The 18,061-nt window shown below is 36.7% G+C and overlaps 1 protein-coding gene across 4 annotated transcripts; it reads left to right on the top strand.

Moving 5' to 3' along the window:
* Positions 1 to 214: 214 nt before the first annotated feature.
* On the top strand, positions 215 to 17,860 carry LOC113738021 (E3 ubiquitin-protein ligase UPL6). Of its 4 annotated transcripts, none has more exons than XM_027265171.2 (26): positions 215 to 514; positions 3,262 to 3,359; positions 3,567 to 3,694; positions 4,261 to 4,375; positions 5,053 to 5,230; positions 5,521 to 5,700; positions 6,044 to 6,223; positions 6,853 to 6,925; positions 7,086 to 7,204; positions 7,310 to 7,614; positions 7,712 to 7,808; positions 8,531 to 8,674; positions 8,810 to 8,893; positions 9,010 to 9,096; positions 9,300 to 9,440; positions 9,565 to 9,690; positions 9,977 to 10,075; positions 11,763 to 11,830; positions 12,507 to 12,573; positions 13,172 to 13,342; positions 13,510 to 13,599; positions 14,849 to 14,929; positions 15,502 to 15,575; positions 16,687 to 16,758; positions 16,859 to 16,948; positions 17,187 to 17,860. In XM_027265171.2, the coding sequence occupies exons 1-26, from the start codon at positions 356 to 358 to the stop codon at positions 17,251 to 17,253; spliced, it is 3,093 nt and encodes a 1,030-aa protein (XP_027120972.1). In that variant the 5' UTR covers positions 215 to 355; the 3' UTR covers positions 17,254 to 17,860. The 4 variants fall into 4 exon arrangements, with proteins under 4 accessions (XP_027120972.1, XP_027120971.1, XP_071940226.1 ...); XM_027265170.2 differs by having other exon boundaries at positions 6,853 to 6,934; XM_072084125.1 differs by lacking the exon at positions 6,044 to 6,223.
* The last annotated feature ends 201 nt before the right edge of the window (positions 17,861 to 18,061 follow it).

The following is an 18,061-nucleotide window of genomic DNA, read 5'->3' as shown; positions in this document are numbered from 1 at the left end:
ACTCAAGAAAAGTCTTCTCCTCCTTTCCATCCTCGGTGCTATTTTATTTGTACTGCTTGCTACTCATTGCTAACTCCCGCAAAAGTTTTTATTAAAAAAAAAGAAAAGAAAAGGAAAACGTATTTGATTTTGAGCAGGCATTTTTTCCTCTTTCTGTTAAGTCACTCAGCTCATAGTTTTTCTTCCTCTTTGCCTTTTCTCTTTACTCTTTTGCAATTTCATTACATTCAAAATTGACACTCCTATTTAATAGGCTAGTTAGATTGGAGCTTTTTCTTCGTCTCGATTTTTATTTTTTATAACTTCTTTTGGGTTGAATTGATCATTTTTGCGGTGGGGAATAAAAAAGGGGAAGATGTTTTTCTCCGGCGATTCATCGACGAGGAAGCGAGTGGATTTAGGCGGACGGAGTTCCAAAGAAAGAGACCGGAAGAAGCTTGTGGAGCAAACTAGGTTCGAGAGGAATCGCCGCCTCCAGTTGCGTCAGAACAACTCTGCTGCTCTCAAAATTCAGGTCTCAAAAAGCCTTCATATTCAGGCTTAACGTTGTGTTACAATATATATACGGTTTGATGTGCAGTACCAATGTCTTTGGTTTTCATTTCTTTCGTTAACTTAGCTGGTTCATATCATTGTGAAAGCTATGAATTTGTGAAATTTTGACATGCTTTAGGTCAATTACGAACTAGGTTTTAGCTTGTTTACGGAGTACATTTTATCTCTTGGTTTTTTTTTTTTTTAAAAAAAATCTCTTTAGTTTTTTAATTATGTAGTACGAGGCCTTAGATAGAGAGCTAGACTAGCCCGTGGAGGATATTTATGTTTCATTTAGCTTCTTATCGTTATTGACACTGGACATTTGGCTATTGGATGGTATTTATGTTGGGTTTAGGAGAATATACGGAATACATGCTGGATTCAAGTATAAGACTGCGGTTAAACTGGGGATTTTTAGGTTATTTATTTATTTATCTTAACTAAGCTTAAAGATCATGTTTTTAGCGGGTTATTAGGTTGGATTCTGTTAATGAGTGGAAAAATGTGGAGGGGTGGGGTCAGAAACATATGGTTGGTTGCACTAGTGTGTCTTAGGTTAATGAAAACAGCGTGCATATTTACGGGAGGCTGTGAATCGACGCAAAAAGGCCACTCATAAACGAAATAGCAAAAAAGGAACGATATTTCTATATAGGTTGGGAAGCTGTTAATCGCTGCAAAAAGGCCACTCATCAATGAAATAGCAAAAAAGGAATGACATTTCTGTATAGGCTGCTATTTAATTTAAGCATGATCGGGTCTATTATTATCAGGTAGCAGGATTGAGTAGAATCAGAAAACAAAGACAAAAACGTAACAGTGGTACCCAAGCAGGTACCTGGGCATTTACAGGATCGACTTTCGTGTTCTAATCATTTTTGATGAATAAATTTTGGTACTGTGGATTATGATGGATGTTCTACTTCGTACTTGTGGCAAGTGCATTGAGCATTTAAAATAATAAACACAAGGGGGTTATGATAATTACTCCATTTGAAAAGGACGATACATGTAGGTGATGCGCCTGTTGGCATCTGTTTATACACGTTCTTTATCAGGTATCATGTAGGAATGAAGAAAGTTGTCTCTTCGGTTATAAAATCCTTTTTCATCCTTAGTTCTCTCAAGGTTGATCTTGTTCCTCATTCCACCAAGGCTGGATGGCATGCCCATGTTCCTGTGGCATATAGAAATGAATAATATATGCACTCTAAAGAGAAGATTTTCTTGCAACCAGTTGATTTACATTTTTGTGCGTTTTACCCAATTGTTATCTGGAATTTTGATTGACGATCATCACATCATTTTGTCTACAGGACTTGAATTTTGTACGATTTAAATAGTGCATTGTCCCTGTAATCTTTCATCCATCACATAATTGTTGGCCAATCATGTGCTAGAATTGGTGAGCATGTTTGTTTGCTGGGAAAAATTAAAAGGCCTTTAATTTGAGGCTATGAATGAAGGATCCAAGTGTATGACAGGAAGAATTAGTCTTGGATGGGATGATGATACTTAGTCCCATGTCAACATTTGATTCCAAACGATCTGAAGTGATAAGTTGACTCGGATAGTCTCTGCACCTAAAATTGACAACTGAGAAAATCCTATTTTATCTGCTTTTCATGCTTTATTTCTCTGCACCTAAAATTGACAACTGAGAAAATCCTATTTTATCTGCTTTTCATGCTTTAGGTCAAAGGCTATCATTAAGAGTCATAAGTGGTCAGTTGAGTAGAATTGATTAACTTAAGGAAATATGCGAAAACTGGTTTAACACTCATCACATGTTTGTGGTTAGTCACGATATTTATTATGATATTTACTATCTGGCCTCCTAAATTTATAACTAGTCATGATATTTATTATGTCACTTATGCTTTTTCCCCCCTCCTTTCAGACGATGGTTAAGCTTAGCTACTGTTGATATTGTTATGCTGCATGTGTTGTGCTGGCCTTGGAACTTTTCTTTTGGTGACAGATAGGTTTTTGAAGTTAGCAGAAAGATAGCTTTGAAATATTTTTGTGTTATAATTGTGGAATTGCCTTAAAACTTCCTAATTGACCAATTACTCCCTCTTTTAAATATGTTATCATTTGGAATTCGTATTGTTACCAGCATCAATTTAATGTTGAAAGTTATGTGTGGTTCCTTGTTTAGTTCTCTAATAATCAGAAGATTTACCTTAAGTTCTATGTAGAATCATTGCCTATTTCATTAGAGAATATTGAAGTAAGTTCACCTCAGCTTGTGACATGAACGTGTTATATGTAGAATCATTGCCTATTTCATTAGAGAATATTGATGTAAGTTCACCCCAGCTTGTGACATGAACGTGTTATACAGTAAAATTGCTTTTAAGGACCCTTGGAACTAGAGCCACCTATTTTTTGTTGAATGTATTAACAGAAGTATACATTGTATTAATAAAGATAATAAAGCTTTGATTGGATTATCCCTAGCATCTCAATTGGGATAATAAAGATAATGAAGCTTTGATTGGATTATCTCTAGAGCCACCTATTTTTTGTTTAATGTATTAACAGAAGTATACATTGTATTAATAAAGATAATAAAGCTTTGATTGGATTATCTCTAGCATCTCAATTGGGATAAATTGATTTTTTTAATCTCTGCAAAACTAGGCCTGTAGGGAGCTTGGAAACTCAATGACTGAAACTCCATTGGTTTGTTGCCCAGCTTTGACTAATTTCTTGTTACAGAAATGCTTTAGAGGGAGAAAGCTTGTGGAGGCTGAACGTTCAGAAGTCCGAGAGAGGTTTTTTACCAGATTTGGCAAGCACTTCCAGAATGTGGACAGGTATGCTGTTGGTTCCTCATTTTGATTTTGTTAGTTGCTAGAATGTCTTATTGAGGTCTCTGTTTTTGTAGTTTAATAAGTAAGGCCTTATTGTTCCCCCCTTTCTTCAACTGTTCTTTCATATAGTTCTTGTTCCCTTTGTGGGGCTCAAATTATTTATATAACCTTTTTCAACATAGTTTGATTCTTCTTAGTTTCATTGTCCAGGCAATGCTTTGGTCCAGATTCTGATTTTCTCCGCTGGCTACTTTTCTTTTTTAACCCCAAAAATGCTGCTGATTGTTCTGCCCTTGTGGAAGTTTGTCAGTTGCTTCAGAAGTTGGATCAAGATAATGGTAAGTCAATAAGTAACTTCTGACAAGATTTTTCGACCAATCAACTAACGGCTTATCATGTTATGTCTTCAAGCCTGTTGAATCATACGAATTATCATTAAATATAATTTTGATTAACTTGTAAGCATGCTTTAATTGGTAGCATGCTATCGGAATAGTTTTCTGCCATACTTCATATATAGCTGTAGAAATGGAGTGGTATGTCCTTTTCGCTCAATACTCAACTTTTCACTCCATCCTTTTAGGAGCGATTATCTCATATCTGATGAATAAAATGCTAATATAGTGTAACTTCATATTAGAATTTGCAAAACCTGTCATCAACTTGATATAAATTTAAAAGAAGTTACGGGAAAACTTACTCTTTCTGTGATGCCTTCAACACTGCAAGCATCTTTTTAATAAGCAGATTCATTTTGACGGGTGGCTTGTTAGCATATTCTTTTGGATTTATTTGCAAATTATCTTAATTTCTGTCTCTCCCTATCTATCTTTTATTTATCTGTCTATCTATTTATCTACGTGTGCTTCATTTTCATGCTAATGCTAGCAATGTTTATCTGCAGTGCTAGATATTATAAGCCTCTTTGCTGGTGCTGACTATCCATCCAATAAAGCCCTGGTGGAGTACAGGGTTAAGAAATTTGCTTTGGCATGTATTCAGGCAATTTATGAGAATAGGTTTGTAAAGAAACCCTCATGTCAGTAGTTTCTCTCTCTTAAAAATTGTTAGTTCTCTTTAAATGCTTCAAGTATTGTTGGTTTGCTGTGCAAAGGCTATGTTATAGTATTGTTTGTGCATGGACATTCCTTGATGTCTTGCTGAGCTGCTTAATGTCATGCACTGGCCATCATAAAGCTGATTTATTTCTTTAATCATATATAATTGTTTGTTTTCTGGTAACAGCTAAACACATTCTTCCATCTTTACTAGTGAAATGCAGTGCTGGAATAAGTGTAGGAGCTTTGCACGAGCTAGTGACCTTACAAAAATCATATTAGTTAGCTAATGAAAATGGAATATACGGCATACAATGCTCCTGCCTGAGTGCTACTAGGAAAGGGATTTGTTTTTAATTATTATATGATGTCTCCAAAATCTGTATCAAACTATGACTTTGTTGACTATCTTCCACAAATGTCTGTTAGTGTGTAATTAGCATTTGTAAATATAAGTGCCACCCTGAAGATGTCACATGGCCTCGAAATTCAGACCAAGTTATTTTTGAAACCTTTCGACGGACTTTTCTTCAGAAGTTAGTTCTTGAAACGGTAAATTGCTTATATCAGTTGTGACTTTTGCACGATCCAGTTAAGAGACCAACTAATGGCATATAAACATGTTGTGACTTTTGCAGGATCCAGTTGAGAGACCAACTAATGGCATCTAAACATTCTGGTGCTCCAGCAATTCTCTTGTTAGATGCATTACATCTATTGATTGATGACAGACTTCCCTGGGCTTGTAACACAGTCAGCTATCTTTTACAAAGAAATGTATTTTCCATGTTTAGAAATGTCATTCTGACGCTGAAGGTAAGATCAACCTGATATTCAGAATGGATTGCCTTTTGTTTTCAATGGCTTAGAGTTGTAATGAGCTTTATTTGGTTTACCCAACTACCCATACAGGAATTCAAGCTTGAAGTTGTATTTTGTATTTAACGTATGTGGCTCCTAGATTTCAAGTGTTCTTGGTGTTTGGATTTTTCCTTATTCTGGTTTTTTATTGTATGTGACTGAGTCTTGTCTTCTCTTGGATATCCTTGAAGTTCCTTCTTATGAGATGTATCATTAATAGTTGCATTGCTGTGGATTACATGCAGGAAGTAACTATCCAGGGCCTTGTTGGTGATGTATCTTCTTTGGAACGTGTTCTGGCCCTCATTATATCTCATGTGGGGCAAACACCTTGTGTTTGTCCGAATGTTGACCCAAGTTGGAGTTTCTCATCCCAGCTTCTTACAATTCCTTTCTTGTGGCGTCTTTTTCCGCATCTAAAAGAGGTAGACTAATTAATGATAATTCATTAACAATCGGTGTCATTATATTCTGTTTCTTGTCAAGAATTTGGGTATGATTAGATGTTGGGAAAGTGGGCTTCATTGCAGTGGAGTGACTTCTCAGTTTTGCATGCAGTACACAAATATACGTAGCCCTTATCTGCTCTGTATTGCTTTTATTTTGCTACAAAAGCTTTATGCTGTTGTAGCCTGATTCATGTATCCACTCTCTCTTTGTACTTGTACTGCTACACAGGTCTGTGCTGTTCTTCAATTGTTTGGAGTATGTTATGCTGTGATTATCTGCTTGCATAGTAGTTAACAGCTGCTTTTATTGTTTATCTAGACTTTTGGAGCTCCTAGGTTGAGTCAGCAGTATTTCCATCAGATGGCCCTCTGTGTGAAAAATCATAAGAATGTTCTACCTGAAGATATATCAAGTGATTTTCCTAGTTTCGCCTGCCTTCTTGGAAATATATTAGAAGCTGCTGGAGTTGCTTTCGCTCACCCTGAGTCATTTGATATGGTACAACTCAATATATTTTTACCATTTTTTAGTAGATTCCTGGGCTATTTGTGGATATAAACTCCCCAATATGTTGTGGCTTGGCTCCATTGATGGTCTGCATTATCATTTGCTTCCCACGAAAATATATTTTTTAATCTTCTTTGAAATAATTTTACTTGAAAAGTTCTACTTATCTCTTGATATTTTACCTTCCTTATAGATTTGCTTTATATAATATCATTGAGGAGAAGTTAATTTCCCAATCAAAGGAGAGTAAGAGCCAAATCAATTATTTTCTTGCTTGTAATGCCTCTTTTTTTGGAGACATGTCTTTGATTCAAGTACCTTGCCACCTCTTTTTCCTTCTGTTGACCCGGTACCTTCTGTCCAAACAGTACTTTCTAGTATTTCTTGAGCTACCGCTTCTTTATCCTCAAATCGTTGATGAGAATTGAGGCAGGTTCAGCTGATTCATCCCCTCCTGTCTGCGTTGACTATCATTTATTAGTGAAGGGCTGTCAGTTTTTTTCCATAGAATGATAATAGTTTTGTCTTGCTCCATCTCTACATCAGTATGTTATTTAGGTGGACTTTGAACCTATTTGTAATTGGTTTGAAGTTCCTTCCTTTTTCTTCTTCTGCATCAGGCTGTAGATTTTGTGACTCTTGCAACATTTTTGTTGGAAGCAATTCCACCCATCAAAACATTGAATGAAGGAGGTAAACAAAGTAAGTCTTCATAGTACACTTTAACTTACCGTAGGCTTGATTTTTTTATTTGAGTGCATTGTGATACTAAAATCCTGGACTTGATTATCCACAGTGTTTTAACAGAATTGCCTCTTTTAAATTTTGATTCTATTTCATATGTTTGTTTCAGATTCCAATACTTATGATGACGAAATGCTTGTTGATGATGAACGAGCAGAAAAAGTTCTAAATGGTGATTTGGAGCTCCAGATTTATAATGCAATAGATCCACGCTTTCTTTTGCAATTGGTATGAAACTTAAACAGTCCAACAATGTTTAATGTGCATGTTAAACTGAGTTGTGAGATTCTGTTTCAGAAATATTAATTGAAACTTTTTGTCATTGCTGAGCAGACAAATGTTTTGTTGGGTGGGGTTTCGCTTGCCAATAATTCATATATAGGTGGGCCCAATGATAAAGAGGCTGCAGCTGTTGGTGCTGCTTGTGCTTTCCTTCATGTTATGTTCAACATCCTGCCTCTAGAGCGCATCATGACTGTGCTAGCTTATAGAACAGAGTTGGTTCTTGTGCTTTGGAACTTCATGAAATGCTGCCATGACAACTGTAAATGGTCATCCTTGTCCAAGCTGTCTGCATATTTGCCTGAAGATGCACCTGGTTGGTTACTACCTTTGGCTGTTTTCTGCCCTGTTTACAAGTAAGAAATCTGTGGTTTGGCATCATCTATTCTTGCATTACATGACATTGTATTGTGAGTTAATTGACATCTCATGTTTGTATAAATGCTTGACCAGGCACATGCTTATGATTGTTGATAATGAAGAGTTTTATGAGCAAGAGAAGCCACTGCCACTGGATGATATCCGATGCTTGATTGTTATTATAAGACAGGTATTCTTGTAGAGGTTGGCTAGTAGCATTCTGTTGTTTACCACTTGGTGTTTTGAAGGGTTTTATTTGGGGATGTTTTAGTTGTTGAAAAGAAGCCTCACTTTTTTTTTTTTTTTTAAATCTGAATTCATTTTTTGGACTTTGCTAGCTGAGCACACTTCAAACCCCTAGTCCCTGCCAAACAGGCAGCTGGGCATTCGGGATTTAATCAGCTCATAGATAGCTTCTTCTATGAATTATGTAGATGTTGTTTTATCTCCATATGTTTGCAAACATAGTAGTTCAACAAATATTCAAGTCCATTTACTTAATAGGCAATCCACCTCTCTGTTACTCTTGCCTGTGTTTGCCAAGGGATCAACTTGACATGGGCTTAGCTTTTGCATTTACTCTATTGAATGTGATCTCTTCAAGTTCATTCAGGACCTTTTGCTTTCTTAACTCTTAGCATTTTACTTTAAATGACCAAGAAAGACGTGTTTTAAGCTATCTTGTATAACAGAATCAGAACTATATTAAACTGACTAACAATTTTTTAATAGCTGCCCACTTGTTTGCATGTCAATGTCAAAGCACAATCTCATTGAACCAGTTCTCTTAGATTTGAAAGTCTGATGTTGCTTCCTGGATCACTAAGCTCTTTGCTATGCTCAAATTCTCAATAGAATAAAATTCCTGACACTGTGGTGATATCCTGGTGCATTTGCACTTTCTTTTTGTAGGCCTTGTGGCAACTCCTGTGGCTGAATCCTGTGGCACCACCTAATTTTTCCAAGTCCCCTGTTGACACCTTTGCCATGAAGAAGCACCCATTGGAATTTCTTCAGCATAGAGTTTGTGTTACAGCTTCTGAGCTCTTGTCGCAGGTATATTTTACAAAAGTTTTGGATGATCTTGGTTATGGTTCTGTTTGTTTTTCCAATTCTGAATATTTCTCATGCATATGCCTTTATCATTGCATCTTCCATTTTGCCTCCTCCTGATATGATTCAACTTTTTAGTTGCAAGATTGGAATAACAGAAGGCAATTTACACCCCCAAGTGATTTTCATGCTGACGGTGTCAATGATTACTTTATCTCTCAGGTATATGCTTTCTAACTTCACTTTCAATAAGTTGATAGAATTGCCCTCCCCCCCCGACAAAAAGAAAACCCATGAAAAGACCTCTAGTTGTTAATTATGCTATTTATTTTCTCCAGGCGACCATGGAAAATACTAAAGCAAATGATATACTAAAACTAGCTCCCTTCTTGGTTCCATTTACGAGCAGAGCTAAAATATTTGCGGTGAGTTGCTTATCCATTGATTTTTTCATTCTGTCAGTTTTTCTGTGTGCTTGCTATCTTCAAAGAAAATGATTAAATGTGGATTTATTAATTCCTAGTTTTCTCCCCTTTCTCTCACAAAATGTTGTATAAGGAATTCTGTTTTCCTCTGATTATGATTTTACTGACTGCTGATGAGAGTCATTGTTGGATCCATCTACCAGTCACAGCTTGTTGCGGCAAGGGAAAGGAATATACCTCATGTCCCCTATGTTAGGAACAGGTTCAGAGTAAGAAGAGATCATATCTTGGAAGATGCTTTTGATCAGTTGAATGCCTTGACTGAAGAGGATCTTCGAGGACTGGTGATATTTTTGTTTTTGTATTTAGCAGTTCTGAACTATATAAATTACTATGTTGAGTCCCTTATAAAAGATTAGCCGCTTTGCCTTCATACCTGATATGATCATCATCATTGTTTTTGTCCAGATTCGTGTTACTTTTATCAATGAATTTGGAGCGGAGGAGGCTGGAATCGATGGTGGTGGTATTTTCAAGGATTTTATGGAAAATGTTACTAGAGCAGCCTTTGATGTACAGTACGGATTATTTAAGGTTGTGTCTATGCAGTGACTTTAAGCTACAAATATGCTCTTCATCTTTATGCCGATTTATGCATGTGTCGTCATATGTGTGGACGTACCACACATCTGAAGTCGATGGCATGAGCACATCATGAAGGAACCTGTTTTTTTTTGTAGTCCACAGTGGTCCATTCATGCAGCAAACTCTCTGTCTCTCTGTCTCTTATGAAAATGAAAATGCCCATGTACAATTTATGCATGTATGAATATTTGCCTAATTAATTCACTACATAATCATGTTTTTGGTCTTTTTGAAGGAAACGGCGGATCACCTACTGTATCCCAATCCTGGATCAGGACTAGTACACGAACAGCATCTCCAGTTGTTTCACTTTCTTGGAACTGTTCTTGCTAAGGTAATGATACATCTGTACATTTAAAAGATAAATGCTTGTCTTTCATGTCGCGGCATCTGGCTTTCCAGCTCATCATATACGTGAATTATAGAATTGATTTGAGTACACTACATTTAGGGAATGGATCCAAAATGTGGTGGAAAATTTTCCTTGACCATATTCTGTAGCTCATAGCTAACATTTATGTCTTGTTAAAAAAAGGGTGTGAATTATAAAAGCTAATCTGGGTATCTGTTAGTGATTTTGAGATGATAATTTTTCCAGGATGAACCAAGTGAATCACACGATTGTGTTGACTGGAGGGGGGGGGCGGTAGTTGAGGAGTAGGACAGATTTTAGGAGGTTTCAGAAGGTTGTTTGCTCTTTGTTGAGGGAATCTGTATTGGAAAGATTATGCCGTCTTAGTGTTGAACCTTTCTTTTCATTTTTTGTCACGTCTTAGGAACATAAACAGGTGCTTGACATGACAGACAATTGGAAATGGAGCCTTAGAGGGCATGTGGCTCTTGTATCGCTGGTGGCTTTAAAATATTGAAACCACCTGCCCATGGTGACACAGAATCTGGGTGCATTGAGTAGTATAGAAAATTGAATCATTGAATAGGCCTGAAGTCCAATCTTAAAGTAACTTTTATATGGTTTCATACCCAGATCAACCTGCCAATTGACTGGTTGTGTACTTGGTGATATGACGTGGAGCGCCATGCTGAGCAGCTTTTGCAAGCTCCCAAAATCACCCTTTTGTGAGATGTTCCTTAGTGGAACCATTGCCGGTGATTCAAAATTTGGATGCTACATCATCCTAATGCAAGCTTGTTAATATGATATAAATTTTGGAAAGTTTAGCTCTGCCTGCTGCTTGTACTAAGACTCAATTCAAGGACCGAGGCCAAACAGGTCATTTAGCCATTACTGAGCCCAATTTGGTTCCACGTTTGATTGGAATTAGTTCACCAGACAAAGAATTCAAATATTTTGCCTGTACCTACAAAGATATCATTTCCATTCTGCAACTCATTCTAGTTGCAAAAAATGGATTTTATGATTTACACTTCTAGTCTAGCTTATCTCACCATCCTCTGTATGCAGTATTTTTTACACATTATAATAAGTTCTGTTTTCTTTTCATTGACTTGCAATAAAGGTCAATATGTTGAACCAGCCTGTATGTGTGTTGGCCTGGGGAGGCTGAGTTTTAATGCTTAGTACTTGTTGACACTCTTCTAATGGGATGGTCTCTGGGTTCGTAGAGTTGAGCTTCAGGTTACAGGATGGCAATTTATCAACCAAGATTCACCATTGAGCATTTTTTAGACCATATTCATTGTACTTAATTGGTCACTGAGTTACTTGGTAGACTTAGCTGGTGTAATCTTTTATGATAGGTAAACAACAATAAAGATTTGCTTTATTCTCTGTGTGATGGATTAAATTCTTCTCCTATACCAGGCACAGAAACATGGATTGTCAGGGTCCATGCAAATATTGAATATCACTGCACATTTAACACTATATTCTGATTGCACTCTCACTAATTTATGGATCTTTTTCAATTGTCTAATTTTTTGTTATGATCAATTGTTTCTGTAATTTCCAGTGATTGCATCTGCTCGAGTAATTCCTAGGTCAGAATGATTGTTTTATGTGGTCTTTATTGCTTAAGTATGATATGGGTTTTTTGTCGTAGGCAATGTTCGAGGGAATTCTTGTTGATATACCATTTGCAACCTTCTTTCTGAGCAAATTGAAGCAAAAGTAAGGCACTCAGTCTTGCTTCTAACATGTTCTAACATTCCCTTTTCATGATAAGCTTGTGTAGGGTTGGGTGGTTCGGGGGAACGGTGTGTGAGTGAGAGGTCCTGAGTTTGAGACCTCCCACTTACACTTAAAAAAATGGTAAAAAAAAAGGATACTTGTGGAGGTGTATCCAACTTGAAAGCTTAAGAACAAAGTAATAACTTTTATCAGTCAAGTTTATATCTTGATACCCAAAAATTGCGGCATATACTAGTCTCTGGTGTTTGTGAAAACACCTTGGACCCGAGGGCTGAGTGACATGCTTGCTAGTGAGATCAATTGACCTCACCTGGTTGGTAAATTGAATTTTAATTGTTATCCTATTTTATCCACCATTAACTTTCACCAAGAATGGTATGAGTTTGACCAGTGTCAGATGAAAATAGGAATTTCTGATGCATATCAGAGGATGTTTAGTGATATAGAGCTGATTTTGTAAATCTAGGCACATAGAATTGCAGCAGTATTTGATGTGATGTTACTTCTTCGATGGGAAAGAGTTGCATAATGATTGGGCTGATTTGGGGTAGAATGGAGAATGGGGAGCCAAAAAGATGGCTATCTAGTTAATGGCATGCTACTTTGCTTTTGGTACTTCTCTAAAATGGGGCTTCTTGATGATGTTGCTACTCAGGTACAATTACTTGAATGATTTGCCTTCCTTGGATCCAGAATTATATCGGCATCTGATATTTCTGAAGGTGATGCTTCCCTCTCCTGTGTCTGCTTTATTGTGATTATTCACAAGGATCATTTATGCTCAATGGAAGTTGAAGGTTCATAAATTTGTAGAAAATTGTTAGTTTCTCTTCCCAAACCTTTCATGAGATTTTCTGTATTCTCTCTCATTTTGTACATGGCAGTAGCAACCATATTTTAGAGTTAATTTCAAAAAATTGGGCAATGGAGTGTATGATAGCATCAGAGATGATGATAACTTTTAATAATATCATTTCTACCTAAAGTAGAGTTTGTCCTCGAATCTCTCTCTTAGTGATTAGAGGAGTGTTATCTGAAGATGCTCCATCTTTTGTGTTAGTATAGAAGCTGCTTTGGTGCAAACTTTTCCTTCGTTGTTTAAGGCTTTTACTCCAAGTTATTTTTTTTGCCTTAAAAAAAAAACTATCGAGCAAAGAATGCCTTCCTCTCTTACTCCATGAAATAGTTGGAGATAAAGAAATACATCCCTAAAGGGTATGAAGATAAAGAATAGAAAAGATATTATTGCCTATAAAGTTCATATGTGCCTCTTATTTGGCAATTCTTTTTATACTGTCTTTTTGGCGTTTGCAATTGCAGCATTATGAAGGTGATATCTCAGGGTTAGAGTTGTACTTTGTTATTGTCAATAATGAATACGGGGAGCAAGCAGAAGAAGAGCTGCTTCCTGGGGGAAAGAATTTACGGGTGACAAATGAAAATGTCATCACATTTATTCATCTTGTAGCCAACCATCGTTTGAATTTTCAGGTGAATATCCATCTTATCATATTTAGGTTTTTGCGTCTGCGTGTTTATCTCTGTGTTTGCATTTGTGGGCTGTTAGATGGCCCTCCACTTTGATCCATGAAGGCCTCCCTCTAATTGTTAATTTTTTCTCCAAGGTTCATGTTTAAAATTATCACTATGATTTTCAGATACGCCAACAAAGTTCTTATTTCTTGAGGGGGTTTCAGCAGCTTATACAGAAAGAATGGATTGACATGTTTAATGAGCATGAACTTCAGGTATTTCAAGCCTTGAAAATCTTAAATTTCTGTCGTGTTCAATTTTGTCTTGTTATATGATTCTACTTTCAACTATCAAAACTATATAAATCCAAGGTCAGCAATAAGGTGTTGTATCATAAGTTTTTATATTCCCCAGTTGTTTTTGAAAGCAAACTTGTCTAGAATCATGGCCCAAATTATGGTACAATCAGCAATATTGGGTGTTAAAACACTTGCTGACCTGTCAGTGACAGCTTATGTCTTTGCGGTCATAGTAAGGAGAAGAAGTTATATGCAGTAGGCGGGAAGGCACTCTGCCGCCCTTAGAAACGTAATATGAATCAGAAAACATGATATGCACAGGATATTAACAACATTCATTTTATTTGCTCTAGTTCATGGTGAAAGTAAAGGTATTTTTATGAGGGTATGGTGAAAATATTGTGAACTTGTGAATATTTGGAATAAATACATACACATTCAGTGTATGATAAATTGAGAATTTTCATGTATTATTCTTGATATACCTGGAGTTGTGGTTCATAGCTAAAAAAAAAATCCCTACGTATAAAGGACTAAATCATTTTGTTGTTCATCCTTTATGAGCTTGTCCCAAATTGCACAAGTCTTGTCACCTGAAATGGAATGAAAGATAACTGTGTGGTGGTGTCATCTTGTACCTCGAAATTGGCAAAACTGTTATGTTCAAATTAGCTTGATTGCTGTTGATAGGAATCAGCGGTAACAGTGATGTGAAAGGCTTTTGCTTTTCTCTTCAAGGACCAATCAGCTTGCTGTTAAAGGAATACCAAAAAGCAAATTCTAATAGGAAGTAGTGAGCAAGTATTTATCTCCTCGTACATGCAAGTAGATTTATACTTATTCATTTTGTGCAACATAATCTCATTCAATTTCTCTTCTATTTACATTACTGCAATGATTTTCCGTACTCTCCCTTCTCGTTCACAACTGAGGTTATCTTTATGTATGAGTCATTTGGGTGTCAAAACCCAGGTAAAGGAAGTGGGAATAGAGAGAGAGTGTGTGTGTGTGAGAGAGAGAGATGGCTGGAAAATTGTAGTATTCACAACTCATGCATATGCTTGATTTGATCGTGAACAATAAGATTGAAAATTAGAATATCTGTGAGCATGGTAACCTGTTGCATAAATTTATTGTTGTTATTATTTTTTTTAAGTCCGAACGTTATAAAGAGATGCCATTGGTGTTCTATTGAACTAACAAAATTTTCCTCCTCTTCTTCTAGCTTTTAATATCTGGATCAGTTGATGGCTTTGATCTTGATGATCTTCGAGCTCATACCAACTATGCAGGGGGCTATCATCAAGTAAATCTCTCTCTCTCTCTCTCTCCAGTTCTGAAGTTACTAGGTCTTCTGCGTTGAATTGAAACATTCTGGTGTTACATGGTTAATGTGAAACATTTTCTTTAAAATTTCTATGCTACTTAAGATTTACTAGTTCAGTCTGGTTTTAATATCAACTCCTTAGTTGGTTTCTTGTCTTTTGGATGTTAGATAACTATTGCATCTGACAATTTCTATTAGTGAAGCAGAAAATACTTATTGGTATAAGGATGAACACAAAGTTTGCATACTGTGCTCATTATTGAACTTGTGGACTTGTAAGCTGGACTGTGGACAGCAATTTCATAAAATACAATGATATTTACTCATCCATTGTTAGGAAAGTTCCAAACTTGGGATATGAATGTTAATGAATGGCACCTGAGAGTCCTCTATCCATGATCAGTTGAGGCGATTGCTGTGTCTCTGGATGACCGGTCATTGATTGCTTATTTTCAGAGACTAATGATTTTTATAATTATCAAGCATGCTCTTTTATTGGTTGCTTTTCGCTGTTGATAAACATTGATCCTGACTATAGTTCTGATCTGCAGGAGCACTATGTCATCGAGATGTTCTGGGAAGTTATCAAATGCTTCTCTTTGGAAAATCAGAGGAAATTTTTGAAGTAAGTTGTGTCAATGAACTAATGGATTTTTTTTAGTTCTTCCTTCCAAATTGAATGCACTTTCCAACTTGGTATATTGATTTAGTACTTCAGGAAGAACATTTAGGAGCACGCGGGTGTGTGTACCATCATGTGTGGCAGAAAAGTTAATGACATGCTCTATTAATATTATACCACCCTTTCCATGTAAACACATTAGCCTTTAACTCTCCTAAATGAAGACTGAAGGAATGATATCCAAGCAAAAGTAGCTCACTTGGGGAGGGCTGTCTAAAGAGAATTATCCTTTAGTTGTATCTTCTTCCGAAACTGAGTGTCACGTCACCTTCGCCTTGGTCATGTCTAAGGCTTGACCCAGTTTAGGAAGTCAATACAATATTGAGTTTTCTTCTCAAACTATGATGAATTTAATTACCAATTCCCTTTGGCCGGAAGGGTGATGCCTGGATAAATTTTGTCTTCATAACTTGTCAACTTGCAATGCAATATTTAGTTTTCTACTTGATTTACAATGAAGTTAGTTCCCAATATCCTTTTCCCAAAGGATGATAGCAGGAGAGAGTTTGCCTTCATAGCTTGACAACTTGTAAGTTGTGTCTTAACTAGTTTGGGCGGGAACTCCAATAGTTACCTCCCCGAGCATCATTTATTTTGGTGATTGGCAATTTTCCCACTTTTTGTTTTGCTTTGCTATTGAAGAGTTTTTATACAGAAGTAATATCAGATACTTTTCTAGATTCTTTCTTCCTAACTTTATTCCTCATTCTTGTTTGCCCTCTAACTTGTATTTGACTATATGTAAGTGTGTACACATCTACCTGCAACATTTTTTGGGTCTGAATAGTTGACCTTTATAGGTTCAAGAATTACAACCAGAGTGCCCTTCAATATATTTTTTTTTTTGGGCTTCTTGATGTTAAGGTATTGCATTTTACTGTGATTTGTGTCCTGTACCTCAAGATCATGGAAAAGTACATTTATATGTCGAACTAACTCAAAACATGTTGCAGTATGCCCATGTGGTCTATTTTACTATTGTCACTTCTTCAAGATATGAACTACTTTTAGTTAGCACAGCTGAATGAACATTGCTTGTGCTTTTTTACTCAAGGTTTGTTACTGGGTGTTCTCGAGGGCCCTTGCTTGGGTTTAAGCACTTGGAGCCGTTATTCTGCATACAGAGGTATGGTTGGTTTCCGATTATGATGTGAAATGTTATACATGCTAGATGCTCTGCTATTTACATGTCAATCCTTAATGACATTTCCTTCCTACTCAATCAGGGCTGCTGGCAGTGCTTCTGAAGAAGCTCTTGACCGATTACCAACAGCAGCTACTTGCATGAATCTTCTAAAGCTTCCTCCATATAGAAGGTTTTCTTTACTTTGAGCTGCCTGTAGATGATATTCTCTCTTCTATTTTTCTTGTTTGTAAGGGCGTATGTGTCCTCTGTATTACGAGCGTATCAAGCCCATATGCCTGGAGAACTTATATTGTAGCTCTGAAAAAGTTGTCCAAAGGGCATACTTTTAGTAGTTTCAAAATTAGGCATTGCAGGTGTAAATTTTGTTAGTTGCTTATGTTGTTTATGTTTCATTTGGCTTGATACAGCAAGGAGCAGATGGAACAGAAGTTGCTATATGCCATTAGTGCAGCAGCTGGTTTTGATCTGAGCTAATAGAGAGTTGAATCGTAGGGTTATCACGGTAGAGAGTTCCAATTGAAGCAGGCGGAATTCTCAAGTGTATTGGATCAAAGGAAATAATTGGTTTGAGGAGAGCATGTGCTTGGTTCGATTTGAGTAGCATTAGGGCCTTTTGTGGGTAAAGTATACGCTGGTGATTGTCAACGGGTTGACCAAGTGAAAGCCCGAACAGCAGCAAGGGGAGGCAACGTTCAACTTCTCCAATGTGCAACTGGATTCTGTGTGGATACAAAATTTGCTAGGCTGCTTGGTCTTTAGATGTACATATGTTGGGGTAGCAATGTAAATCATCTTTGAGGAGACAGGCAAGTGTACATGTCAATGGCCTCCTGCGAGTAGGTCTGGCTGGGAAAGTCGGTTTGGGGTTGTAAATTTTTGAGAATCTTATATCTCACATAAAATTCTCGTCAATTAATGGTGGCAGGGGGAGAACGAAAAAAGGTTGCCAGACTCTTCTTGAATGATAGCGTGCATTATATAGCATAATGGATTAAAAGCTGTGCAGAAGGAAGTATGTACTAAGAGTATGTATGTATAAACTTTAAAGTAAAATTGCACAACCAGTCCTTTATATGTTGCATTTGTATTTTTTTTGGGTCCCTTACTTTCAAAATGATGCAAGTATATCCCTTACAAACACAACAAAATGGACCATTTTGGTCCGCAGTACTATCTGCTTATGCTTAGCCTTTGATCCTACATTTCTAGTATTTGTAATGGAGTTTCGTAAACACCATATTTGCTTAAAAGCTTAACTACGACACTTTGAAGCAAAAATATA

The sequence above is a fragment of the Coffea arabica genome, chromosome 3e (assembly GCF_036785885.1).
Source record: "Coffea arabica cultivar ET-39 chromosome 3e, Coffea Arabica ET-39 HiFi, whole genome shotgun sequence".
NCBI classification, from domain to species: Eukaryota; Viridiplantae; Streptophyta; class Magnoliopsida; order Gentianales; family Rubiaceae; genus Coffea; species Coffea arabica.
The sequence above is the reverse complement of the archived record's forward strand: the minus strand, read 5'-3'. Positions and strand labels throughout refer to the sequence as shown.

Bases quoted from the DNA above. Each gene is read 5' to 3' on its own strand.
- LOC113738021 (XM_027265170.2), top strand. From the start codon at position 356: ATGTTTTTCTCCGGCGATTCATCGACGAGGAAGCGAGTGGATTTAGGC. The intron at 3,695-4,260 runs GTAAGTCAATAA...GTTTATCTGCAG, and splicing joins GAAGTTGGATCAAGATAATG to TGCTAGATATTATAAGCCTC. The intron at 13,343-13,509 runs GTGAATATCCAT...TATGATTTTCAG, and splicing joins ACCATCGTTTGAATTTTCAG to ATACGCCAACAAAGTTCTTA.